This window comes from Mchenga conophoros, linkage group LG23, assembly GCF_057382185.1.
Source record: "Mchenga conophoros isolate Kocher_MC1m ecotype Shallow Benthic linkage group LG23, M_conophoros_male_GT1.1, whole genome shotgun sequence".
Lineage (NCBI taxonomy): Eukaryota > Metazoa > Chordata > Actinopteri > Cichliformes > Cichlidae > Mchenga > Mchenga conophoros.
Genome location: NC_140547.1, coordinates 42,264,775 through 42,291,350, shown reverse-complemented (window position 1 = coordinate 42,291,350; position 26,576 = coordinate 42,264,775). Strand labels below are relative to the sequence as shown.

At 42.5% G+C, this 26,576-nt stretch overlaps 3 protein-coding genes and 6 non-coding genes across 10 annotated transcripts; 4 read left to right on the top strand and 5 right to left on the bottom strand.

The window, feature by feature from the left end:
- Positions 1-263: 263 nt before the first annotated feature.
- Positions 264-382, bottom strand: LOC146547917 (5S ribosomal RNA). Its single transcript, XR_014891005.1, has one exon. It is a non-coding gene; the product is annotated as a 5S ribosomal RNA (ribosomal RNA).
- A 3,674-nt stretch (positions 383-4,056) lies between these two features.
- On the bottom strand, positions 4,057-4,175 carry LOC146547916 (5S ribosomal RNA). Its single transcript, XR_014890980.1, has one exon. It is a non-coding gene; the product is annotated as a 5S ribosomal RNA (ribosomal RNA).
- A 319-nt stretch (positions 4,176-4,494) lies between these two features.
- Positions 4,495-4,613, top strand: LOC146547915 (5S ribosomal RNA). The gene has a single exon (XR_014890979.1). It is a non-coding gene; the product is annotated as a 5S ribosomal RNA (ribosomal RNA).
- A 1,919-nt stretch (positions 4,614-6,532) lies between these two features.
- Positions 6,533-6,651, bottom strand: LOC146547914 (5S ribosomal RNA). Its single transcript, XR_014890978.1, has one exon. It is a non-coding gene; the product is annotated as a 5S ribosomal RNA (ribosomal RNA).
- Positions 6,652-6,970: 319 nt separating this feature from the next.
- On the top strand, positions 6,971-7,089 carry LOC146547913 (5S ribosomal RNA). The gene has a single exon (XR_014890977.1). It is a non-coding gene; the product is annotated as a 5S ribosomal RNA (ribosomal RNA).
- Positions 7,090-7,371: 282 nt separating this feature from the next.
- Positions 7,372-9,740, bottom strand: smim11 (small integral membrane protein 11). Its single transcript, XM_085264609.1, has 3 exons — positions 9,642-9,740; positions 8,638-8,873; positions 7,372-7,883 (listed from the first exon to the last, which is right to left on the bottom strand). Exons 1-2 carry the CDS (start codon positions 9,654-9,656, stop codon positions 8,685-8,687), a joined length of 204 nt encoding a protein of 67 aa, XP_085120735.1. The 5' UTR covers positions 9,657-9,740; the 3' UTR covers positions 7,372-7,883; positions 8,638-8,684.
- A 666-nt stretch (positions 9,741-10,406) lies between these two features.
- On the top strand, positions 10,407-10,488 carry trnas-cga (transfer RNA serine (anticodon CGA)). The gene has a single exon. It is a non-coding gene; the product is annotated as a tRNA-Ser (tRNA).
- Positions 10,489-11,979: 1,491 nt separating this feature from the next.
- gpr180 (G protein-coupled receptor 180) lies at positions 11,980-18,090 on the bottom strand. Of its 2 annotated transcripts, none has more exons than XM_085265588.1 (10): positions 17,866-18,090; positions 16,847-16,990; positions 16,623-16,717; positions 15,989-16,094; positions 15,537-15,717; positions 15,265-15,314; positions 15,019-15,176; positions 14,658-14,855; positions 14,500-14,577; positions 11,980-14,360 (listed from the first exon to the last, which is right to left on the bottom strand). In XM_085265588.1, the coding sequence occupies exons 1-10, from the start codon at positions 18,002-18,004 to the stop codon at positions 14,205-14,207; spliced, it is 1,305 nt and encodes a 434-aa protein (XP_085121714.1). In that variant the 5' UTR covers positions 18,005-18,090; the 3' UTR covers positions 11,980-14,204. The 2 variants fall into 2 exon arrangements, with proteins under 2 accessions (XP_085121714.1, XP_085121715.1); XM_085265589.1 differs by having other exon boundaries at positions 16,847-17,529; positions 17,866-17,965.
- A 429-nt stretch (positions 18,091-18,519) lies between these two features.
- Positions 18,520-26,544, top strand: tgds (TDP-glucose 4,6-dehydratase). Its single transcript, XM_085264806.1, has 12 exons — positions 18,520-18,745; positions 20,200-20,266; positions 20,414-20,482; positions 21,676-21,766; positions 21,871-22,019; positions 22,099-22,197; positions 22,947-23,006; positions 23,699-23,742; positions 23,844-24,009; positions 24,123-24,178; positions 24,334-24,431; positions 24,504-26,544. Exons 1-12 carry the CDS (start codon positions 18,699-18,701, stop codon positions 24,620-24,622), a joined length of 1,065 nt encoding a protein of 354 aa, XP_085120932.1. The 5' UTR covers positions 18,520-18,698; the 3' UTR covers positions 24,623-26,544.
- Positions 26,545-26,576: the final 32 nt, after the last annotated feature.

Below are 26,576 nucleotides of genomic sequence, written 5' to 3'. Positions count from 1 at the left end.
TAATTTCCTGTAAATGTTTATCTGTGTGAGATTTTTCAGAAAACATAAATTTTTTTAAACGTGAGATACATGGCCTATTCTTTCCTTGTTCTACTTTTATCTCATCATTAATCTGATTACTGTTTAAGACAAGATGGAAATATAATATTCTCATGTTAAAAAGATAGAAAAAAGATTTTATTACCCAGAAATCTAACTTTTCATGCCTGTGAGCATAAACATGAGCAGCAGCGCCCTCTGCAGTTTGTGTGTGGAAGTGCAAAAGCTTACAGCGCCTGGTATTCCCAGGCGGTCTCCCATCCAAGTACTGACCAGGCCCGACCCTGCTTAGCTTCCGAGATCAGACGAGATCGGGCGTGTTCAGGGTGGTATGGCCGTAAGCGAGAGAAGAGCACAGAAACAGCCTTTTTAAACATGCTGTGATACCACCCTGAACACGCCCGATGTGTTCTAAGGTGCATTTAAAACCCAGGATGGCATGGAGCTACCTGCCAGAGAGCAGCAGGTAAGTGCATGGTCCCTCCTGCTAGCCCTCAATGTCTACGTGTATTTAAAATTGAGAGGTGGGCAATGACGCCAGGGGTGAGGTGTACACCCTGATGGTAACTTGGATTCCGTGCAGCGTGCCCACCCCCAAGATCCTATATGTATGTGTAATGAGAGTGTGAGTAATGTGAATGTCTAAGTTGTGAGATAAAATTGAGGCAGAGGCAGCCAGAAGGGGACAGAGGGGGGGATGCCTCCTCTGCACCCTAGTGACACACCCCTACTCCAAGTCCCTGCATGTGTGGGTGGTTGTGGTGGAGCGGGAAGAGGGAGGCAGCTGGAGATGGGGAGGGAAGGAAGGGAGGGGCAAGTGACCCCTCCCTGGGGCCAGCTCCCCCGCTGACCCCAGTAGGCACCCCCATACTCCGCGACCCGCTAGGGAAAGGGGGCCCAGGCCCATCCGGGCCGGGGCCCAGTGCAGCAGCGCTGCCCGGCCGCACAAAGCCCGGGACAGTCCACCCAACCCCACCACAGAGAAAACTGCACCCACCCCACCATCCACTCATCTTCCAGACTACATAAGACAATAGACGCCCAGGCTGAGATCTTCCTCCACCTCTCCTGTATCTCCCCCTCCTGCAGAGAGTTCCTGAAGAGAGGAAAGCTCCTGCAAGATGTGACAACCTCCCTCACCAGTTGAAGAGCCCCCCAGGTGGCTCGACGCACCGGCGGCACCCTGCGCCCCCATACACCCACCCGCCCACAACGACCAGCAAATACATAAAAGATGGTAAAAGTGATTCCATCTTTGTGTCTCCTCCCATTGTTTCCCCAGTCTGTCTAGTTCCCATATTCCCAGGACACCGCTGGACAACAAGTGGGTATTCCAAGACTGAGAGACAGCCAGAGTTGGCAAAAGATCAGACATTCTTAAGTAGAAGTAAAAATACTATTGTTCCAGTGAAAGTTAAAGTACTGATTCAACTTCATTACTCAGTTAAAGCAAAAAAAGTACAGGCTCGAAGCGCTTACAGAGAAACGCATACAACAGAATACAACAGAATGCTGTTCGCGGCAGTAACACACACTTGGAGGAGAGGCTCCAGCCGTCCATTCCAGCCCTATCCCTAACATTAACTCTAACCGTAACTTTAACCTTAACCCTATCAGGTCTTGTTTTACAAAGCGATTCATGATCAGAATAAAAAACACATTTACACATACAGATGATTTGTCACATAGCATCGTTACCTGTTGGGATGAGAACGTGTTGTTTCCAGTAGCGTGTCTAGAAAATTTTTGTTGGGGGGGCCAGGTAGGGGCACAGATTTGGAGAAGGGTGGCAGGGCCACACCCACCAGACCTGAAGGTGCCTGTAAACAGGTGCTCTCAGAAACGCCGGCATCCACACACACACACACACACACACACACACACACCTGCAAGCAGGGAGAACGAGGGACAGCACACCAAAAACACACATGTCCATAACTGCTGGGTCGTTTAGACTCCTGAGCTGTGCACGAGGGGTCGACCACCCACTGGAAGGCCGGGCACTTGTTTTCAACCGTAATATACCTGATGTGCTCAGGTCACGAAAAGAACAAAGTGTTTAAAGACAAGTCTCTGATGCAGTGTCATCAGACTGTTGACAAACCCTCAGTCTAACCACACTGTGACAGCAGGCCTTTGCTGAAAGTCACGTTTTGCATTGCTTCTCATGAAATGTTTTCTGCTCTTTATTTCACTTGACTTGAATATATTTACTTGAACAAACCTCTGATGTGTAAATCAGATCCAACTGAATGTCATCAGAACATATAATAATTTTTTTTCTTTTGGTAATAAGTCAAGAATGAGGATTTTGAGTATCGTTGAATATAAAAGTTTTCCATCTCAGGGGGTCAGTTTCTATGTTGGATTGTAAACTCACTTTAGTGCGGTAGTCCTCCTCCTTCATTATTCATCCATGATCACTGATGAGAAGTTAATAGGCATTAGCCATGTCAATTTAAGACATTGTACAACCTCATATTAAAAGATTTTAATGTGTATACTTTTTAATATTTCACCATGAGATCAAAGCCCATCTCTGACAACAACGAGACGGCCTACCTGAAGGAGATTAGGAATCTGGAGAACTGGTGCCAGAGGAACAGCCTCCTTCAGTAAGACAAAGGAGCTGATAGTGGACTTCAGCACTAAGCAGGAGAGGAACTACCAGACCCCCGTCATCAACGAGTGCCCAGTGGAGAGAGTGGACAGCTTCAAATACCTCGGAGTTCACATCACGCGGGACCTGTCATGGTCCTGTCACATCAACACCGTGGTGAAAAAGGCCCGTCAGCGTCTCTACCACCTCAGACGCTTGAGAGACTTCCAACTGCCCTCCAAGGTGCTCAGGAACTTTTACTCGTGCACCATAGAGAGCATCCTGGCGGGAAACATCTTAACCTGGTTCGGGAACAGCACCATGCAGGACAGACGAGCTCTACAGAGGGTTGTGCGGTCAGCTGAGCGCACCATCCGCTCCGAGCTCCCTGACCTGCACTCAATCTACAGCAGGCGGTGCTGGACCAAGGCCAGGAAGATGGTGAAGGACCTCAGCCATCCCAACAACAGACTGTTCTCTCTGTTGAGGTCAGGAAAGCGATTCCGCTCCCTGAAGACCAACACAGAGAGACTGAGGAGGAGCTTCTTCCCGCAGGCGATACGGTCTCTCAATCACACCACCACACAGTACTGACCCACACATATGGTTCTTACACACACACTGGACATTCTGGACATTGTTTTCACTTCATCACTTAAATCACTTTAAGCATATTTGCTCTGCACAAGACATAATGTGGCTTGCACAACACTGGACATTATATTTCTTCATTTCCATAAATTTTCATATTTATTTCCTATCTTATTCATAGCCTTTTCTTTTTTCTTTAGGTCACGAGCAGTTGTGTAAGCATTTCACTGCATATCGTACTGTGTATGACTGTGTATGCGACATATAAAATTTGAATTTGAATTTAATGGGATGTTGAAGCTCTTCTAAATCCTCACCAGGTTTTGCTCAAATGCTACTGATATAAACTCACAATATATCGGCAGTAAATAATAGAGAGGAGAAAGGAGGAAACAAAAGCCAATTATAAAGTTAATGGGGCTGCTTGGAGCCATATCAACAGTTTAAATGATAAAGTTACAGATATCAGGGGGAGAAAATAAAACAACAGCTGTGGCTCATCAATAAGGCTCTGCAAAATAGAAAACAGGAGGAAGACTGATATTTACTGTGAGTAAATATCAGTCTCCCTCCTGTTTTGAAACCTAAAGTTAGGAAATAATAATGATGCTCTCTGACATCCACAAAATGTCAGACACTTGACACAGAGCTAAACCTCTGCTGGAAAATACACACCAGAAAAGTAGATAGAGTGAGATGATTATCAACTTTTGCACAAAAGCGAAATGCCTTATTTTTATAAGCATTTTAATGAAGTTTTTTTTTCTGGTTCTGTTTTCTGTGAGTGAGCAGCAGCGCCCTCTGCAGTTTGTGTGTGTAAGTGCAAAAGCTTACAGCACCTGGTATTCCCAGGCGGTCTCCCATCCAAGTACTGACCAGGCCCGACCCTGCTTAGCTTCCGAGATCAGACGAGATCGGGCGTGTTCAGGGTGGTATGGCCGTAAGCGAAAGCTTTGCTATATAAAGGGCATTTTATAAGTGGCAAGTGTCTCACAGTTTGATATATATTATTGTGCCAAGCTTTATATGTTACAGCGAAAGCATGCAGCTATTCGTTGTTAACTGCAGCTTCAACACTGAGCTGCAGAAATACTTTTCCCACAGTAACATCTCCATAATAACATATGTTAGATTATTATAGAACCGTGTGTTTTGTAATTCTAACATTTTTGTCGTTTGGAGACTTTAACTTCTATATAGAAGAGAAAACGTGTGCATGTGTCATCACAGCATGTTTAAAAAGGCTGTTTCTGTGCTCTTCTCTTGCTTACGGCCATACCACCCTGAACACGCCCGATCTCGTCTGATCTCGGAAGCTAAGCAGGGTCGGGCCTGGTCAGTACTTGGATGGGAGACCGCCTGGGAATACCAGGTGCTGTAAGCTTTTGCACTTACACACACAAACTGCAGAGGGCGATAAAACTCTCACTACTCCTTCCTGTAGTCTCTAGTTTCCTCCTGCTTTCCTTGAAGCACAAAAGCGCCTCGCTGATCATTTCCTAGATGCTAATCAAGGAATATTTAAGGAATATTTCCTTTTGACAGTAACTGCTATAAAACCTAGAGCAGCACCTCACTGTCAATAACAGATTAAACGCACAAATCACAGTACTATTGCAGAGTATAACATGGAGACAAGTAAGAGAGAAAAAACAACAACAAGATGTGACATGTTGAATTTAATATAATTATAAAAAGCAGAAACAAAGTTTTGGTTTATAGTTTACAGAATTTTACAGGGAAAAAAAAACAACACTGCGTCATATTCATATAAATGCACCGATCTGACAGACTTGCACAGGTACAAAGCAAAGGAAGTGTTGAGTTCATCTGCATGGAGCCTGAATGACCGCCTCAGCAGATCATGTATGTGGCATACGGCCAACACTGGACCAATGAGCAAGCTTTACCTCATCCCTGTCCTCTCATCTTAGTATGCATACTGAAGTTTGCATGTTACGGAGTTTTGGGGGGTTTTTTGTTGTTGTTTTTGGCTGTCATATTTTCCTTTTTAAAAAAACGGCATCTTGAAATATAAAAATGTGCTCGACAGTCCTGCTGCTTTAACCACAAATCATTTCCTGAAACTCGGGAAAGTGTCCCTGTTGCTGAAAATCACACATCTTCATCATATTTGGAGGAAGTGGCTTGCAGCTCTGGTCGGTAAGATGTTTCCCTGGAGGAGAGAGAAGGACATTTGAGAGATTGATGACTCACAAGAGTCTAATCACATCAGTGCAACCAGTGGTTACTTGTATTAGTTTATTAATTAGAGATGAACCGATCTGATATTACGTATCGGTCTGATACTGACGTAAATGACTGGATCGGATATCAGAAAGAAATTTTTAAAAAATGTAATCCGATCCATTAAATATCACGAAAGCATCTCACAAGACTTGCAACACGACGTAACTCAGCTCATAACCGTAGCACGTTGGAGCAGTATGCGTCACGTGATAGAGCTGCTGTGGCGTGCGAGACCTGTCGGCGGTCTGGTTGAGCAGTTGGAGCCTCGCTACAAACCGGCATTTCATCTTCGAGAAAGTGATCCCAGAGAGAAGTAAAGCAAATGTGTAAGTTCATCTCTGAATGTTTGTAAAGCATTCCCACGTTAAGCTTAACAACCGATATATGGAGCGACTGCCTCTTCTCTCTCCCTCCCTCTCCTGCTGCTACTTCAGTCATGAAACTGATCAATGATCAGCTGATCGGCTTTTCTGTCGCGACTCCGTCTCTCTTGTTTGTTTTTGGCCCACTTTGCACCAGAAAAAGGAAACCAGCGGCTAAACAACAGCAGCCCATTAAAGCTTGATAAGCTGTTGTTTGAATTTATTTAATATTACTTTCTACACCAGGATCCTTTTTCTGCTGCTAACTGTGCAGGGGCGGGTCTAGCAAAGTTTAGCCAGGGGGGCAGGTAGGGCATGAACAAGGAAAAGGGGGCACAAAGAAATACTTTTCTTTCTTATTCTCATTTAAAACGTCTAGCTTTTAATAAATAATTATCTCAATCTTACACCCAAAGTTTTAATCTGATGTAAAATGTATAGAAATCCATTATTGTATATAGTAATAGTAACTATTAAGTCTAATAAACCCTAGTAAGCTGTAGAACTTTTTCCTTTGGGAACCATCTGTGCAGTCTGCAATTTTGTTGAAGAAAGATGTTGAATCTATTTAATTATTGTGGAAAAATAATTGATTTCTGAGCATTTCATTACCCAGAAATCTAACTTTTCATGCCTGTGAGCATAAACATGAGCAGCAGCGCCCTCTGCAGTTTGTGTGTGTAAGTGCAAAAGCTTACAGCACCTGGTATTCCCAGGCGGTCTCCCATCCAAGTACTGACCAGGCCCGACCCTGCTTAGCTTCCGAGATCAGACGAGATCGGGCGTGTTCAGGGTGGTATGGCCGTAAGCGAAAGCTTTGCTATATAAAGGGCATTTTATAAGTGGCAAGTGTCTCACAGTTTGATATATATTATTGTGCCAAGCTTTATATGTTACAGCGAAAGCATGCAGCTATTCGTTGTTTACTGCAGCTTCAACACTGAGCTGCAGAAATACTTTTCCCACAGTAACATCTCCATAATAACATATGTTAGATTAATATAGAACCGTGTGTTTTGTAATTCTAACATTTTTGTCATTTGGAGACTTTAACTTCTATATAGAAGAGAAAACGTGTGCATGTGTCATCACAGCATGTTTAAAAAGGCTGTTTCTGTGCTCTTCTCTTGCTTACGGCCATACCACCCTGAACACGCCCGATCTCGTCTGATCTCGGAAGCTAAGCAGGGTCGGGCCTGGTCAGTACTTGGATGGGAGACCGCCTGGGAATACCAGGTGCTGTAAGCTTTTGCACTTACACACACAAACTGCAGAGGGCGATAAAACTCTCACTACTCCTTCCTGTAGTCTCTAGTTTCCTCCTGCTTTCCTTGAAGCACAAAAGCGCCTCGCTGATCATTTCCTAGATGCTAATCAAGGAATATTTAAGGAATATTTCCTTTTGACAGTAACTGCTATAGAACCTAGAGCAGCACCTCACTGTCAATAACAGATTAAACGCACAAATCACAGTACTATTGCAGAGTATAACATGGAGACAAGTAAGTTAGAGAAAAAACAACAACAAGATGTGACATGTTGAATTTAATATAATTATAAAAAGCAGAAACAAAGTTTTGGTTTATAGTTTACAGAATTTTACAGGGAAAAAAAAACAACACTGCGTCATATTCATATAAATGCACCGATCTGACAGACTTGCACAGGTACAAAGCAAAGGAAGTGTTGAGTTCATCTGCATGGAGCCTGAATGACCGCCTCAGCAGATCATGTATGTGGCATACGGCCAACACTGGACCAATGAGCAAGCTTTACCTCATCCCTGTCCTCTCATCTTAGTATGCATACTGAAGTTTGCATGTTACGGAGTTTTGGGGGGTTTTTTGTTGTTGTTTTTGGCTGTCATATTTTCCTTTTTAAAAAAACGGCATCTTGAAATATAAAAATGTGCTCGACAGTCCTGCTGCTTTAACCACAAATCATTTCCTGAAACTCGGGAAAGTGTCCCTGTTGCTGAAAATCACACATCTTCATCATATTTGGAGGAAGTGGCTTGCAGCTCTGGTCGGTAAGATGTTTCCCTGGAGGAGAGAGAAGGACATTTGAGAGATTGATGACTCACAAGAGTCTAATCACATCAGTGCAACCAGTGGTTACTTGTATTAGTTTATTAATTAGAGATGAACCGATCTGATATTACGTATCGGTCTGATACTGACGTAAATGACTGGATCGGATATCAGAAAGAAATTTTTAAAAAATGTAATCCGATCCATTAAATATCACGAAAGCATCTCACAAGACTTGCAACACGACGTAACTCAGCTCATAACCGTAGCACGTTGGAGCAGTATGCGTCACGTGATAGAGCTGCTGTGGCGTGCGAGACCTGTCGGCGGTCTGGTTGAGCAGTTGGAGCCTCGCTACAAACCGGCATTTCATCTTCGAGAAAGTGATCCCAGAGAGAAGTAAAGCAAATGTGTAAGTTCATCTCTGAATGTTTGTAAAGCATTCCCACGTTAAGCTTAACAACCGATATATGGAGCGACTGCCTCTTCTCTCTCCCTCCCTCTCCTGCTGCTACTTCAGCCATGAAACTGATCAATGATCAGCTGATCGGCTTTTCTGTCGCGACTCCGTCTCTCTTGTTTGTTTTTGGCCCACTTTGCACCAGAAAAAGGAAACCAGCGGCTAAACAACAGCAGCCCATTAAAGCTTGATAAGCTGTTGTTTGAATTTATTTAATATTACTTTCTACAGTAATAAATAAAAGAAAGACAGTTAGAACAACCAGTGGTGCCGTCATGCATTGTTTGTTGCTTATCATGTAATTACCATGTCTTCCCCGTGTACAGCAGCTTCTGCTCCTCTCCCTCCACTCGTCAGTCTTCCTTCAGGTTATCAATGAGCTCCTGCGTCTGCTGGGCCAGCCTCCTCTTCTCAGCCTGCTGCTTCTTCAGGGCCGCCTCTGCTTTCTTACTCTGGTAGATCTTCACCCCAGCAAACCCCAGACACAGCAGCAGCGTCTTCAGGGCTAAGATGTAGAAAAGCAAGGGGACGTTGTCCAAAGCCTGAGCATAGATAAGGGTACATATTTAACATAAATATGTATATAAATATATATGCAGAAATACTGTTTGTTAGAGAGTTTCTTTATAGTATTTCTGTTTTTTTCTGTTAGATTTAAGAGGTTTGCTGCAAAAGAAATGTCTGGAACAGTCTGGGACCCCAGAGGAGATTTTCCTCCTCTCTTCTACCTCAGCTGCTTATGCAGGAGGTGGCAGTTATAAAAAGGACAAACAGCTGCACACCATGTGCTTTATGAGCTTGTAGCTGCACCGGGTCACACACACTTGTCATTACCGAAACAGCATTCAAAATCTTTGTATTTTAAAAATTTTCTTTACATAATAATTTAAATTAAGCATCCTATAAGAAAATTTCTAATTCCCACATTCGGCATAGATATTATCTAGCAAGTGACCGCGGCTTTAATGTTTCTACTAGTCACCTCTATTAACGCTATTATCAGCTTATTTCTGTGGTTAAATATAACAACACGTTTAAAAACTGGAGATGCCACTTGCGGTTTAAAACATACAGGAATATACACGCAGAGAGAGAGAGAGATGTATATGCTATTTGATATATGACGATAGTAAAAGTTTTGGACGCGGTTGTAACAAATAACGCGAGAGTCTATGGTAACGTTAGCTTTAAGCTAGTGACAGCTGCGGCAAAAAAGGAGCAAAAGAAAACCTAAACGAGCACAAGAGTTATACACTCATAGCCAAGCGTGCATTTGGTCCATTTAAAATGATATATCTACTGATGGTTACCTTCCAGTTAATCATTTTTCGCTCCTGTGATGGTGCAGTCGTTCTCAGTCAGCAGCCAGAGAGCTATTAGTGGTCGCGAGAAGAAGGCGGAGCTTACAGTAACTGGCCAATAGAAATGCGATATCTGCTAGCTGGCACTTATGCTACATTCAAAGTTCATGGAGTAAATCAAATCGAACCAACTCGTAAGACGAGTTGGAATACATCAAATAATGTGGAAACATTAATTTACATCAATCTAATGGTAGAAAACGACCTTAAACATTAAAGGGATTAAATTATTATTATTATTATTTTTAAAACTCGGCTTTTCCTCATTTCCTACTGAAGTGGAATGCATCATTACTAATGGCAGTGCCGATGTACGGGGAGTGTGACTGACTCGTACCTGCTTGAAGGTTCTAGTAGTCAAGTAAACTAGATATACATTACATCTTCCATTTCTGTGTGCTCACAGAAGAGAAGTCGGTAACAACATTTGCTCAAAAACAATGTAAAATATGTAATATATCCGGTCTATTAGGTCAATAAGGAAACTCAAAGGCTTTTGATAACTGGTGCTTGCTAATGGATAATTTTGCCAGTTAAGAAATTGGCCCATTCATAGTCTTTGTTGCTGTGTTCTATAGGACGAATTCTTCGTAATGTTATAATGACGTTTTGATAAAGAGTGCGTGTCCGACAATACATAAACTTTAAGCTTGTCATACGTCGGCTTTGTGTCTTGGGTTGTATACCAGTATGCCGGCATCTTGGGCATGCGTAGTCACGGTGGCCGAGAGGTTAAGGCGTTGGACTCGAAATCCAATGGGGTTTCCCCGCACAGGTTCGAATCCTGTTCGTGACGAAATTTAATTTATGTTATCCATTAAAGTGCAAGCTGAAGCCGAGGTGCTAGCTAGCTGAAGTGTTCCTCCCTTACAAATATACAGTGTACGAGCATAATTTCAATATATATAACAGAGTTTTGTTAATTTCATATTCAGTTACACATTACAAATGTAACAGGTAAATACTTTTAGTTTTAAATTGTTAACTTTGATAACTCATTAGTTTGAGCAAATTAGTTATATTTCTGCTACATAAATGGGTGATAATTACTTAGTATAATTCTTTTTTTTAATCTGTCTTTATCTGTCTTTCCCCCCCTTTCCCACTAAAGTTGAATGTAACATTACTAATGTATTTGTAAGGTAATTGTTTTTTTGTTGTTGTTTTTTTCTTTTTTATATTATGTGTGTTTATTGTGGGGTGGCACTTCTATTTGTACTCAAAGGAGCTTGCAAAGAAAAGCGTCTGGACTTCTTTAAGTTGCTTGAAGACGTTTCACCTCTCATCCAAGAAGCTTCAGTTCTAAGGTCAAGTGGTGGAGAGTCCCAGATTTAAACCTAGCGGGAGTTTCCCCCCACAGAGGGACAAAAGGACCCCCTGATGATCCTCTAATCGCCTGAGCCAAGGTGTGGAACTGGGTGTGGGTCCCAATCAGCCAGAGTTTCGGGTGAGTTCATTGTGAAACCTGGCCCCATTTTATCATGCGAATTCCTGAGATCAGATGGCCCAGGATGTGAGTGGGCGTTAAGGCGTCTGGGGAGGGAACTCAAAACTGGATTATAGATGGCAGAGAGTTGGTGTCGTAAACCACCGCCTCTGTTCAAAGATGGTCGCTCACAGTGGACATAGATGGCTTCTTTCACTCCTCTTTCAAACCATCTGTCCTCTCTGTCCAAAATGTGAACATTGGCATCCTCGAAAGAGTGTCCTTTATCCTTAAGATGCAGATGGACTGCTGAGTCTTGTCCTGTGGAGGTGGCTCTTCTGTGTTGTGCCATGCGCTTGTGAAGTGGCTGTTTGGTCTCTCCGATGTAGAGGTCTGAGCATTCCTCGCTGCACTGTACAGCATACACCACATTGTTAAGTCTGTGTTTTGGTGTTTTGTCTTTCGGGTGAACCAGTTTCTGTCTGAGCGTGTTGCTGGGTCTGAAATGCACCGGGATGTCGTGCTTGGAGAAAACTCTCCTGAGTTTTTCTGATACACCGGCTACATAGGGGATGACAATGTTGTTGCGTCTGTCTTTCTTATCCTCCCTCGCTGGTGTCTGATCTTCTTTTCTGTACCTCTTTGCTGACTTTAAGAACGCCAATTTAGGATAGCCGCACGTTTTGAGTGCTTCTTTTTCCCTTCAGGCTGGAACTGGGTTACTTAGATTAACCAGTGTAAATATAGGACAAGGTTACAGTGTACCTTATGATTCAAACCTCAAGCACAGTCAGTGGCGGCTGTGCTTTATGTAACTGTCACGTTTCTTGAAGCTGCAGCATGAAGGACAACATTAAGCACTTATTAGTTTCAGATTGATTTTATTACAGTTGTCATGATCACAGGTGTAATAGTTACACAGGTTGTAAAAAATTAATATATGACAACTGAAGTGTGAAATGTAAACACTACAAAACAAAATGCACTTTGCCTCTAACTGAAGGATGAGCATTTAAAGTATACAGTATAACTGGTGGCCTCATAAATAAGATTGTCATTGAAGGACAATATGATGCATACAGGATGCACTGGCTCACATCCTGTGTGCAGACAGTAAATTATGCATGGATATAAGAAAAACGTGCACTTTTTCAGTAGAAACCAATCTGTATACTGATTTAAACAAGGTTGCACATTTTGGGATTAACAAATAACCCACGCAGGCTCATAGTCAAGTAGAACTTCATAAATAAGGAGGAGTATATACTGGTTTTCAATAAGGATTATAGCATATATTTAAAATTATAATGGGAGGTCTGTCTGTGTTTGTTTCAGATGGAGTTGGCTCAACTGTGCTACTTAAAAAGCTGCCAATTATATTTTCACCCCAGCTTTTCTCTCTTATTAGAAGGACCTGGATTGACTGTATCCAGGTAAACGTACTGCACCTTCATGCTACACTATAGATTATTCGTTTTTAATGAATTAAAAACAATCGATTTATGATTTAGGAGAGAAAAAAAGAATCAGCAAAAACATACCAAACATGAAACTCCAACCAAAGCTTCTTTATAACGTGCTGATCTTGAAATAAATAGCTGATTAATAAATATATTAGCTGTCAGTTTGCTAAGTGGGACTTGTCCTACATGACAGTGCAGCTCAGTTCTGCCTGGCTCTTATATAACACTAATATCTCATTTAATGAGCCTCATGTACAGTAATAACTTGATGACACAGGAATGGACGTGTGGGGTTGGAATGTATTTACACAGTGAAATTCATTGGAAGCCACCAAGTAGACTTAAGTTCTTCCTGATCTTTTTTATACTGAAGATTTTTTTAATAATGGGTTAGCCATGCAACGCATCTTAAGCTACGCGATTTAGAGTCTCACATGCTCTCAGCTCATAAAGTCATCAGCACCCAAGTTAAGGTGCAGCTGTATGTTAGTGTGTAAATGCTGATGTTTTGGCTCATCGTCTTCACTTTGGCTTCGCACAATCAAAGTCACGCATCCTTCTCAGTTAACAGTGTGACAATCCATTGCTTTACAGAACACATGCTGCATCCATCTGTTCAGACTTCCGCTGGTCCATCCGTCTGTCTGCCCATCTCGATCGATCCTAACACATGTAACGGCTGCTATGAGAAAACCAAACCCAACAGTGGCTCGAAATACCTCCGTGCCACAGAGCTGCACCAGAAACAAACCAATGAGCCTTCGTGGCCGCTCAGCCAACCAGGCCTTAGTTTCTAAGTAGAAACTAGAGATCGTAGGTCAATCAGAGAGTAGCACGTCCTCGCTTTTGCTTTGTTCATGGGGTTAATTAATCTGATATAAAGCGCCAGCCTCAGACACAAACTGAGACTTTTCCATCCTTCGTGGCTTTGATCCAAGTCGTTGCAGCTTTAATGAGCAGGGAAAGCTCAATGAGACGACGGCTTCTGCAATCCCGACCTAAATAGTAGCGTCTTTGTTTTTTCCTTGATAGTAAATCGATGATGCTTCTGTTTGTGTTATAATCAAATCCAAGAACAGAAATAAAACGCTCTCGAGTATTTTAATCTTGGCCCGCGTCCATGAGGCCCGGGCAGCCATCTCCACATTCGGCCCTGTCAGGAATAAATCTTTGCTTCCTTTTTCTTTCCTCACATCTGCGTCTCTAGGTGATGCATCCTTAATCTGAATCCTGGCCGGCTGTCTTCATCCGTCCTCGTTTTTTTTTTGTTTCAATGGTATTTTGGCTGGCGTCATGGAGAACCAAAGAAATGGCCTGACAGCCGGTTCTCTCCTCCTCTTGTTCAGCAGTGCTCATGCTGGCTCCAGTCAAAAATCACTTAAAACTAGAGGTAGGCTGTTGTTGTACACATATCATCCTCTGTTCACCCTCTTTCAATGATTTCTTGGTAACTTGCTTCCTAGTAACTACAGAAGTTCTCCCAGGAAACAGTTAACTGCAAAGAAAATCAGTCCCTGCAGCGTCTGAGCACATTTTTTTTGAGGAGGAGCGTCACAGCATCATGGCACATCCACCCTTAGCTCGTGATAATCATTATTAGGAAAATTGTGAGGGTGTACATGCTCAGTAGCGCGCCCTGTGGTTCGTTCTGGACATGGTGAGGGGCAGGGAGACTGAGGACAGAGAGGACACCTCCCAGTAAAGAGAGCGAGACAGGAAGAGCTGGTAGAGGATGACCATGGAGATGGACTGGCAGAGGATCACCCCCATGGTCACCACCTGCAGAGGAGGAAGACAGGTGTAAACTTGGTGGCCAATGGAGGACAAAAGGTAAGAACTGAACATTTAAACTCAGTGAACATGAAAGAATTATCCTCAATAGCAAAAACTGTTGTTGTCTTTGTGCGGGAGTTCAAACCTTTTCCTTCTGATGCTCGTTGAAGATCACAGACATGAGGACGAGGATGGGATGACAGAGGAACCACAGGAAGCATCCCTGCACAGAACAAGACCACATGACCGCCCGAGAACCTGCAGGCGTCTGTTATGTCAGTTTTATTGAGAAATCGTTTTTACCTTGGCGAAGCTGAGGTAGAAGTCTCTCTTTAGGGTGCTCCTCTCGGTGGAGATGATCTGGTAGAGGATGGAGGCCAGCAGGAGGGCCAGGCCCACTCTCAGAGCCATGAGGAGGAGACCGGCCACACTCTGCTGGGCGTGATAGCTGTGGTGCTCACTCTCCGACTCTGAATACTGCTCCCACAGCAGCAGCACCGCCTGAAAATACAGTCCGGTTCTTAACAGTCATCTTATGGCAAATACCCCAAATGAACTCCCACCTCATTCTGAAAACATCATGTTTACCTGATCGGGATTCTATGTGCTGGATCAAATTTTCCTTAAAAATTAAACACTTGAAGTCATCTCAAGTTCTGCATACCTGTGTAATAACTCCACCAACAGCTACAGCCGTGGAGGCCGGAGACTGTTCCCACTGCAGAGGTCGGGACTGAGGCTTCCTGCCTCGGCTCAGGGTCCAGCCCATACACAGACTCAACAACATGTACAGCATGGACACCTGGGACACCATATCCCAGACTGCATTGGAGCCAAAAGAGAGGTTAACATGATCAGAGAGGTTCATTTTTTCTCTTATTGACTCTTTATAATGTTGCAGGTAACATACACTCAGCCAGGCTGCCCATCAGTGGAAGACCGATTCCATCTCTGGAATACCTGCAGACAACAGGAGGCACAAACAGAAACACTGTTGTCTTAATTCACATAGTTTTTTATTAACAACTCTGTACTAAATAAATACAAATATTCCGAAAGACTTAAAATACATTTTAGGTCATAGAACATTACTGATATGTAACAGTGGGCCATCAAGAGTAGCATGAGCTTTAGAAACATTATAAATATTGCGCTGCCTTTCTCTGGCTCTGCTGAATCTACCTGGCCAGGTGGATGTAGTTGCAGAGCGCAGAGCAGCCCTGTAAAGCCAGCGCTGTAGTCAGTACTTTGAGGACAGTGTGCATGGGTCCTCCTTTCCTCAGAGCCTGGTACAGAGGCTGGATGTAGATGCAGCAGGCGATGAAGTAGGCCAGCAGCAGGAGGAAGTAAAAACTGTGGAGGCCTAAGAGAGCGAGAGGGGAAAAATCATCAGCAATCCATCAGGATCAAACATAAAGTCCTGTCCTAATGTATTAATCAGGTCTGACATAGCACCTGAAGAGCCCTTACAACTTTTTATTAGTTTTACTAGATTTGGGACTTTATGCCGACAGTCATACTCTCACTGCAGAGGAAGCTAACAAGCATGAAATGCATCACCAGCTTGAGCTTAGTGATGCACTGACATTATCTGCTGTAGTCTGACAGCGGAGGGCATATTCGGGGTGTCTGACCTGCCTCCTCTGCACTGAAATGCTCCAGAGGGTTTCCAGCCGAGTCGGCATTAAACAGCAGGACAGTGAAATCAAGATCAGCGTGGCCGGCAATCAATACGTTTTCCTAAGGAGAGAACGAAAATCTTAGTGATAAGCAGAATCCATATAGTTATGACTATCATTATTACTCGATCATGCAGTACTGTTGAAGGCATTACTATCTAGTATAACAGCATTACTACCAATATTTCAACCTACTTTTCCAGAACCAGTTTTAAATATTTAACTGTGCATTCACACTGTCAGTGTTGTGTTTTGTGTTAGAATGAGCTCGCTGACAATAAATGTTTATTGTGACAGATTTATGACTGTGTGTGTATTTGACTGTATATATGCGTACATGACTGTGCATGCACTGACCTGTAGGTGTGATGCAAACCAAAACATTTGCGACCCTACATCAGTTTCTGCAGGAGTAGGACTGTATTTCACTGTATACTGCAATATAGAGTGCATGTGTCTTTGCACAGAGTCTCCTTTAGAGGTGTCCTCTTATTTGTTCATATTTGTGACAACAGCATCGCTGCTGCAGGTTTGCCTGACTGAAGCCCTAGTTGCATTATTACATTAATATTATATATAATTGTGTTACCTGACATGTATATCTGTCAGCATATAGGATCTGCCAGGCTGTGGGCAAAGACTGCCGAGGGATCGTCTGGTTGTGCTCTTCTTGACTGAGTGTAACTGTGGGTGGGTAGGGGTGGGGGAAGAGAGATGAGGTGACAGTGTGGAGGAAGGAAAGTGGAGACATAAATCAATATGGCATCATGGCAGGAGAATCCAGAATTGTATCAGCGATTGCTGGTTTCTTACTGGTCACGTCGGCTTTGGCGAGCCTCTCGGAGCAGCTGAGGTTGTCCAGCTCCAAGTCCATATCCTGATACAGCAGCAGTCTGGACTCTCTCTCTTTAGCCAGCGTTGAGCTGTCCACCCGGCACACCAGCAGACCGTTGCCGGCTAAACGAAGACAAGGCACCATGGTTGCAGCAGCTTCTCAGATGTAACATTTAACACTCAGATAGCATATTCGTGAAATTTTACAGACCAAACGGCTAACTAGTAATTCAATAATGTAGTCAACTGATTAGACTTTAATATATAAAACATTCATTTTCAAATATATAAGCTGGAGAACAAAGAGATTGTAGCTTTCAGTGGCCTTTGGATCTCTGAGGTCCAATGATGGGTCCCTAGTTTGCCAGCATGGTTTCTACCCATAGGCCCTTGTGCTTCACACAGGGTTAATCTCCTGAAACAAGTGAGATTAGCTGACATCTGGTAGCTTCAGACCTTTTTAAAGCAAAAAGTCTTGCAGAAAACACCCCCCACTATGCCATGTGACATGTGCAGCCAGCCTCTGTCCACACTGAGGGTGCAATCAGCTCATTTATGGGTCGGAAAGAAGTTGGATTCCTATAAGACCTGTAAAAAATACCTAAAAGTGTCCTGAAGCAAGTTTCCGGAATACTTGTTGGAGGTCAGCCCGAATAAAAATGCTATAAAACAAAATACAGAGGCTTAAGACAAACAGTAATTTGACATTAAGCAGCAAAGGTAAAGATAAAGCGCCGGCTGAATGCTGCCAGAACTGCTAATAATCAGTGCACACGTTATCAGATACTCGCATGACACGTTAGTTACACCCATTGTTGAGCGGCTCAGTGAGAGCTGTTAGCAAATAAAAAAAGGAAAGCAAACACGGGCACTAAACTGAGCCGTCAGCTCGTTATTACCCCACGTTAATCATTAAGGTGGCGTGAAAAGAAGCTAAGCCCGCTGTCAGAGCTGGAATGACACGCCAGCAGCAAGCACATCAGCACCGTCAACGTTACCTTGGTACATGAATTTAGTGATGAACTGGCCCTTCTGCTGTCTCGCCGCTTCGCTCTTAAAAAGTCCCGTAACAGTTTTCCCGGAAGCCTCTGAAGTGAGCAGCAAAACAGCCGCAAGTGTGGCTAATAAGTACGACATTTTCCCGCTTGTGCAGTTTAGCGTTATCGACAAATATAGGATGCCTCATCGATTCAATGAGCCACGAAGCCAGAAGTGAACCAGCTGCGTCAAGACCCCCAAAAGTTCGCCAAGCTGTGACCGGAAGTTGGATGTTCTTGCCCTCAAATAAAAGCTAAGCTTGGAAATAATGGATAATAAACGCGCGCGGAATGACACAAAACACATTCACATGAAGACACACCTGAAATAATATTATATTTAAGTTTGGTATAAAACTAAACGCAACACACACAAGTGTTGTAGGTTAAAATACTCGATATGACCTTTATTTTGGAAAGCACCACCGGATGATATGTGTTTATTTAAGAGGACTTGACTGGTTTTCGCTTGCCTACAGGTCTACGTTGACAGTTTGATTGATTCGGGATTCACGCAATCACATCGCGCTAACTTCACTGCGTCATGTAGGACAACCAATCAGAGAGTAGAAACTAGTACACACACTATTAATGACCCGCCCGCTTTCAACGTGTCAACACTGCCGTGAAGCAGCCGGTGACTGTCGCACAATCCGGCTACTGTTATGGAAGGAAATAAAGCTCTGCTGTTTCCGTTAGGATAGCTAGCTTCCAGGCTTGATGTCGGAAAATATGTTTTTATTATACCTATAGGAGTTCATGTTGTGAGGTAACAGCTGCTGGAAGACCGGGAAATGGACTTCAACAGGACTGTTCTGGTGACTGGAGGCTCTGGATTCATGTGCGTTCGTATTTCATATCAGTGTACACTTAAGCTGAAATAACATTACGAACTTAGCATTTAGCTTGATAAACAGACCTGGCCGTGGTTCCTCTTTTAGTTATCAAGACTAGGACCTGTAAGGAAAACCTTTGCACAGGTGAAACAGAGGTAAACAATAAAGGAACATCTGTTAGCAATAGCAGTTATTTACTAAGAAATAAGCACAATCTTATTAGTGAAAAAGTATTTATTGTAAAAAACAAACGAACTAACATTACTCTGGCTTATTTTATAAATCATCCCGGTGTCTCTACAGCAGGGGTGTCAAACTCAAATACACAGTGGGCCAAAATTCAAAACTGGAACAAAGTCGCGGGCTAACATTAATATTTATTGAAAAAAAAAAATCTTCCTCCAGATATAAGAATGAATCTTTTCTTATGGACTCAAATAAGTTTTTCTGGAAAACTGAATATGGAACAAGCAAAGCTTAATACTAAACAATACATATATTAGCTGTATAATACCAGTAGGCCAGCTCTAATAGTCATTTGGTATGGCTTCGCGGGCCAAATGTAATTAGGCTGCGGGCCAAATTTGGCCCGCGGGCCAGAGTTTGACACCTATGCTCTACAGGTTGAGTAACTGTTCACAAGTCTTGGAGTAGTAGTTTCAGTCCTGGGGTATATTTCAAAATATTATGGCAGACTGAGAATTGAGCCCACAAACACATGGAGCCAAATGCTCAGATGAGTGTTAAAGTGTAGTTAGCACTCAGTTAGAACACTTGTAAATTACTTGTTTTGCCTGTAATCTGTCAAGAAAGAACTTCCTGTGACAACACAGAAGCTGGAACCAGTTTTTGGCAAAGTGATCTCCATATATCCTTTATTTATCCTGGCAAAAAGTCTTATTGGCATTAAAAATGTCTTTTTCGAAATAGCTGTGACCAAGTGGGCAGCAGAAATTGCAGCAAATTTAAAATCAGAGTTCTTTCGAGATATTGGAAGTGACTGAAATGGACTGGATTATTTATAATGTAGGTACAATAACAGGTGATTTCTTTGTGTTAAATATAACCCCTTAGCAAATCCTGGTTAATACAGCCTCTTTACCAATATAAGCAAAGATATTAGACATAAAAAACACATAGAGACAGGTTTATTAACAGCAAATGGAGGAACAAGCAAAGTTTTCCCTTTTATTATAAGAAAAATGTAAAATTTGGGAATGCTCAGTACACAAATCAGGTTTCATTTCATTATTATGGTTTTATCTCACCAACAAATGAAGGAATCTCTGTTTGTGGGATGTGATTTCTGTAGTGTTTACATATAGGCAATGCAAAGTGGTCAGCTCATGTCGTCTTCTTGACATAAATGGCACAGACATGTGTGGGCTGATGGAGTCTCTGCCCAGATAAAGGCCAGTGGGGCGTAAATGAACTGTCTCAAATTTCTCTGCTCCTACAGCGGCTCCCATCTGGTGTGCTCGCTGGTCCACAGACACCCGGAATGGAGAATTATCAACCTGGATAATGTAAGTCTTAATTTTCTTTCCCCCCCCCCCCCCCTCACTCCGTTTCCAAATATATCACTCTGGGTTTGTTGTCTTTGTGACGTGCAAAGCTGCAGCTAGTGTCTGCTGTGTGCACTGTGGCACGTCTCACTGTCTGATCTCTTCCAGTTGGATTACTGCTGCAGCCCCAGGAGTCTGAAGAGCGTTGAAAACAGAACGAACTACATCTTTATCAGGGTGGGCGCTGATAAATAAACACATCAGGTCAAGAATAACCAGACTGACACCAGATTAGGGCTGCCACGATTAGTCGACTAGTCACGATTATGTCGACTATTAAAATCGTCGACGACTAATTTAATAGTCGACGCATCGTTTGAAGCTTTGTAAGATCACAAAGGACGCAGGAATAATAATAGTAGGATTTAAGAGTGTAATAACGGACTGAAACAGAAGATGGCAGCACTGCATGTACAAGGATGCCAGCTGCCGTTAAACCCCGAAGAAGAAGAAGAAGCTGTGTCCCAAAATTCATAGCGCAGCTGTCAACAATGGCGGCAGCTAGTTAGTTTTAACTTTACTCTTATTATTCTTTCTGGGTCACAAAATAAACCTTTAACATATTTTCAGGCGAGAATGTAGCTGTGTAAACCTCAAATATCTGCTCAGTTTATCAAGACACCACGTATTTTCAAAAGCGCTCCGACGTTTTCGGAGACGTCTGTTACCCACTAGCTCGTTAGCTAGGCGGGGGCAAGGCTAACTAGAGCCGTGAGAACACTGGACTCCCGGCAAATCGTTTTCAAACCCACCGCCGTCTTTCGCTAGTCAGGTTAAACATATATATAAGTCACTTAGATAACTTAAAAATGTTATTGTTTGGCTTTCTTTAGTATTTTATTTGTTCCTGAGTAAATCGGTTTGGCTGAGATTAAAGTTATAGTTTTTGCACAGCTAAAACAGCTGATTATCAGAAGTGTGAGACGCTGGAGAATATACTCCGGTGTCCTGTTATATTTTAGAAAACAAGGAGTTTATTAAACTTCACCGAAACAATCTGCAAATTTCATTAAAAATTAATAAACTACCATCTTGTCTTTATTTTTAGTTAGCACAAACACTTCAAGCTGTAAGCTAATGATAGTTATATAAGACCAGATGCTGCTGGTGCAATAAGCTGTACGCTGTATGTCCAATGGATGATGATCTGATTAGTCGACTAATCGCAAAAATAATCGGTGACTAGTCGACTATCAAAATAATCGTTTGTGGCAGCCCTACACCAGATGTCTATTTAATTTAATGCTACTTTTGTATAATTGCATGTATTATTATGCTTAAAATAAGGTGTAATTTGAAGGATTTATCATCAGTTGAGCTTTAACTGTGCTGGGTGCACAGTTACTCATTTGGACTCTTTTCTTCAACAGGGGGATGTGTGTAACCCGCGGCTGCTGAACCACATCTTCAGTTCCAAAAACATCGACGTCATCTTTCACCTGGCTGCCAAAACTCACGTCGGTGAGCAGCAGCTTGTTCGGGCAGTTCTTATGAACAGGAGCTTTTGCAGTTTCAGCTCTCGTGTTAAAGTTCTTTTCCTCTCTCCTTCCTCTCTGTGCTGTCAGAGGCTTCCTTTGAATCCCCGTCCACTTTCCAGCAGGTCAACATTGAAGGGACCAGAGTTCTGCTGGGAGCGGCCCATCAGGCCCGACACCAGCCACAGCGCTTCATCTACATCAGCACCGATGAGGTGTACGGAGCCAGTCTGCATGAGGCCAGTGGATAGATTGGGGTTGTTGGTTCGTGCTTTTGTTTATGGATCAGGCAGTGACGCTGATGTTTGTCCCCTACAGGTGTTTGATGAGAGCAGCCCAGTGAGGCCCTCCAATCCGTACGCTGCTACTAAAGCTGCTGCAGAGTATCTGGTCAGATCGTACTGGGACCAGTACAAGGTAAACCCATACAGATGGGCCAGTAGCTTCCAAACCAAATAAATGACTTTAGATATTAGTTTTTGATTTTTCAGTTTTGGCTTGGATGTTAGTTACTCAGTTTAACAATCACAGTAGTGAAAACAGCATTATTATTGTGACCATATGACATGAACTTTGGAGCTCGTTGCCTTTGAAATAGTTGCTTGGCCACTGATTGTAGTCAGATGCCATCTTTAAAGATACTTTAGTGCATTTAGATGGCAATAAGATCGGGTCAGCCTGCTATCAGTCTACAACCGAGCCCGGTCGGATTGGCATTTGATTGCAATCAGTGATCAGAAAGCAGTTAACTTTCGCTGTCTACATACATAGAAATTCACATTAAGTCCTTATATTCAGAGTCCAGCCAGAGACTTATCGATTTGATGAGAAATCCTTCCATAAATAGTGATGTCGTTGCTGCAGGAAAGCGATGTAACTGCAAAATGATGTGGGCGCTCCACAACCTTCCAGTTTTACAGGAATATGACTAGAATGCAACCAGCTGGCAACTATAAGTCAAGTCCCCTGTTGCTGCAGACTAGTTGCGCTTGTACTCTTGTAAGAAAGAGAACTTCAAAACTGGGCAACTCTCATCAAAATAATCGACATGGATACATGGCACTAGAGGCCAGAGGTTAATGTGATTTGAGGTGAACTGTCCCTTTAATTTTAAAACCTGAATGACTTTTTTAATCTTTGTCATTTGAATACTGCTCTGTTACCAGTTTCCCATCATCATTACCAGGAGCAACAACATCTACGGGCCCAGGCAGTACACGGAGAAGGTCCAGTATCATGACTAAGCACACCCATTTGACATTAAGTGGCTAATTTTGCAGAAATATGCTCCATTTGTACAGTTTAAGATTTGAGGCTGTATATAAGATATCTGCGCAGCTGTATGTAGAACTATTTTCATGTATGTAAAGCAACATCAGGTCACACTGATGTCATCTGTGCAAGATTAATCTACAGCAGGGGTGGGCAACTCCAGGCCTCGAGGGCCGGTGTCCCTGCAGGTTTTAGATGTGTCCTTGAACCAACACAGCTGATCTAAATGGCTAAATTAGCTCATCAACATGTCCTGAAGTTCTCCAGAGGCCTGGTAATGAACTAATCATGTGATTCAGGTGTGTTGACCCAGGGTGAGATCTAAAACCTGCAGGACACCGGCCCTCGGGGCCTGGAGTTGCCCACCCCTGATCTACAGTGATACATATTTTAAAGATTTGTTTTAAGGTTGTTGTAATTACTGTCATTGCCACAAGGGGGAGACAAAAGTTCACCCTGCAGGTTTAAAAATGCTGCAATCAGCTGTGTGTTAACATTTGACTACAACTGAATGCACAGACAGAAAATGCAAAATCAGACTTTCACTTTCAGTTCCTTCCAAAGATTTAACTGGTTTTAAAGAGTTAAACATATCTTCTTCTTTGTCACCAAGCTTTTAATATAAATTGTCATCTTGATCTTTCAGGTCATTCCAAGGTTCCTCACCCTCTTACAGATGGACAAGAAATGGTGGGTTTGTTTTAACGAGCGCTGTCGTTCCGGTCTGTGTTTCACAGTAACAGAAGTGCTTATCCAATTAAACCCGTTTCTGTGCGTTTGCTCTGCGGCAGCACTATCCAGGGAACCCTTCCAAAATCCCGCCACTTCCTGTTTGTCAGTGATGCCATAAACGCCTTCCTGTTGCTTCTGGAGAAAGGGATTGTGGGAGAAATCTACAATGTGGGGACAAGCTGTGAGATTCCCATCATGCAGCTGGCGAGGGAACTTGTTAGGATGGTGGGTTTAGGAACTGTTTATTCAAACATTTAGCAGGAGCTTTTAGGAAGTAAGCGAATTAAATGAATACTAAAAGGTGTGTGTGTGTGTGTGTGTGTGTTCGTTCTGTTTAGGTCAAGAAAGTGCCAGAATCTGAAGTAAATGATTGGCTTGAGTTTGTGCCTGACAGGTAAGTAGAGAAAGAGCTGGCAAAAGCAGGGGAGAATTCCAGGAAGTAGCCAAAGCCTTCCACTTTGGCTTTAGACTCAAAATCTCCGTCTTTTGACATCTTGACCTTAAAAGCACACTCTTGTCCACTTTTAACCTTTGACCTCTGCTCTCCAGGCCGCGGGTCGACCTGCGTTACCCCATCAAGTGTGAGAAGCTGCAGCAGCTGGGCTGGAGAGCTGAGGTGTCCTGGACTGAAGGCATCAGACAGACAGGTACAGTCACACACACTCACACTCCCTTCCTGTATGGTGTGTTAGTGATTCATGCGCTTCTTGTTTTTACAGTGAAATGGTACCGAGACAACCCAGACTTCTGGTCAGACATCAGCGAAGACCAACCACCAATCAGGCGCGAGTTTGAAAATGCTGCCACCACAGTGGTCCCGATCAGCTCTGAATCTTGACTGACAGGAAGAGACTTAATTTTTTTTCCATACAAGTAATTTCACGTGATATTTATGTAGCACAGAGGCCATCAGAATCAGAATACTTTATTGATCCCTGGGGGAAATTATTTTTTGTTACAGTGCTCCATTTTAAACCAACATTAAGACAAGACAGACAATACGCTAACTAAGAATAGTACAATATATACATATATATACATACATACATACATCATGGCTGGTTTAAAGCTCAATGAACAAAACACTGAATCCTTCAGTTAGCATCAGTCTTACTCTGCAGAACATTTCATTCTCAGCCGTCTCTCAGTTAAGACAGTCTGAGCAACAGGACCTGAAGTGCCAGATAACCAAGGGGAGAGCCTTCAAAGCAGACGTACAGCTGGAAATTAATGCACTTTATTAACTTCATAGTAATTACAATCTTAGCTGATATTAACAGTGTCTTGTCCTGCTCATTGTGATTTTTTTTTAATTATATGTTTGCACACTGTGGGCTGAGGGACATTAATCTCTGATTGGTTCAACATTTTCATTTAGTGTTGGCAGGATCCTGGAGTCGTACAGACAAACAGGTTAAAGTGTCAGCGCAGTAAGAAAAACTGAGGGGAAGAGCAACGCCTTACCTTTGATTGCGTTTGGCTGAGTATGCAGTGCAGGCACAAGTTTAAATTAAGACTCCTCTTTCCTGTTGGCTTTCATCAACAGAAAATAATCAGGATTGTAAGAATAGATTTTTAAGTTGGGCTTTGTTAACTTTAGCCTTCTTTTACCAAATGGCCTGAAATAGCAATGATCTCTGTTGATGTAGGTAGCACAGACTCAGTGCCTTATTTCCAGTGTACATGGATTATGAACCCAAGAGGCTCATTTTGAGACCAGAAGAAACTGATTTGACCTTCTTCAGCCTTTTATCTCATGTGTTTCCTTTAAGATTGTTAATGCAAATATTCTGGTCGCCGTTTGGCCCAGACTAGAACGACACATTACATAATGGAACAGGTTTCAGAGAACAAGGGTTATGCAGGTAAATCCTAGATAACCCTCTAATGAACGGATGTCTGCCATTGTACACCGTGGGCCAAATACTGTGATCAGAAGACAACTGGATCAGAGAAACTCCACACTTAATGCCTCATATGTTAATAAAATAAGTTTTTCTACATGACAAAGATCTGTCAGCACAACTCTTTGGGCTTAAACCGTAAGAAATGTGAATAATTGGTAGCTCAGTTTTATAATTTTAGTACATTCTGGACAAAGTTTTTGTTCACTAATTTTTTTTTCTTTACTGTTGACTTAAAAAAAAAAAAAACATTTAAGTTTTTTTTAAATATTTCATTACTTTGGTGTATCATGAATGGCCACAGGGGAAGATCTTTGGAGTCTTTGCTGAACTGGCTCCAAGGCCTCATGTTTGACACCCTATTGTATGTTAGTCACCAGTATTTTGCACTTAGTCACTTCAATCGCTTGCATCAAAGTTGAGAAAGGTTTCTAAGCAGTTTTACTTTTGCCAGATCTCGACTTTTTACGGTCTCTCGTCACAGCATCACTGCGAATCACTTCCTGTGTGGACGCAGCTTTATTCAGAGTTAGAGGCTGCTGTTCTGTTGTTCTACACAAAGCTAATAAAACTGACTCCAACTTTAAGAAACGTGGCTGTCAGGTCATTTTAATCTGCTTATTGAATGAAGCAAACAGCTTCGAGTCATCCTCTGCTACCAGTCAGCAAGGCTCTGTACCAAGTTAGAAAGATGTAGGTGCAACTTCAGATTTCAAATTAGTTGTTTATGATTTTTAATGATCTGTGTTTTAAGGACAACAATCATTCCTGTCAGATGCATTTTATGCACACTGTTTTTATAATTTGATGCTGTAGAATGTATTTATTTTCAAATAAACACTTTTTAATAACTTCACAGTTTGTGTTTTTCCATGTCTGTAAAGTCAC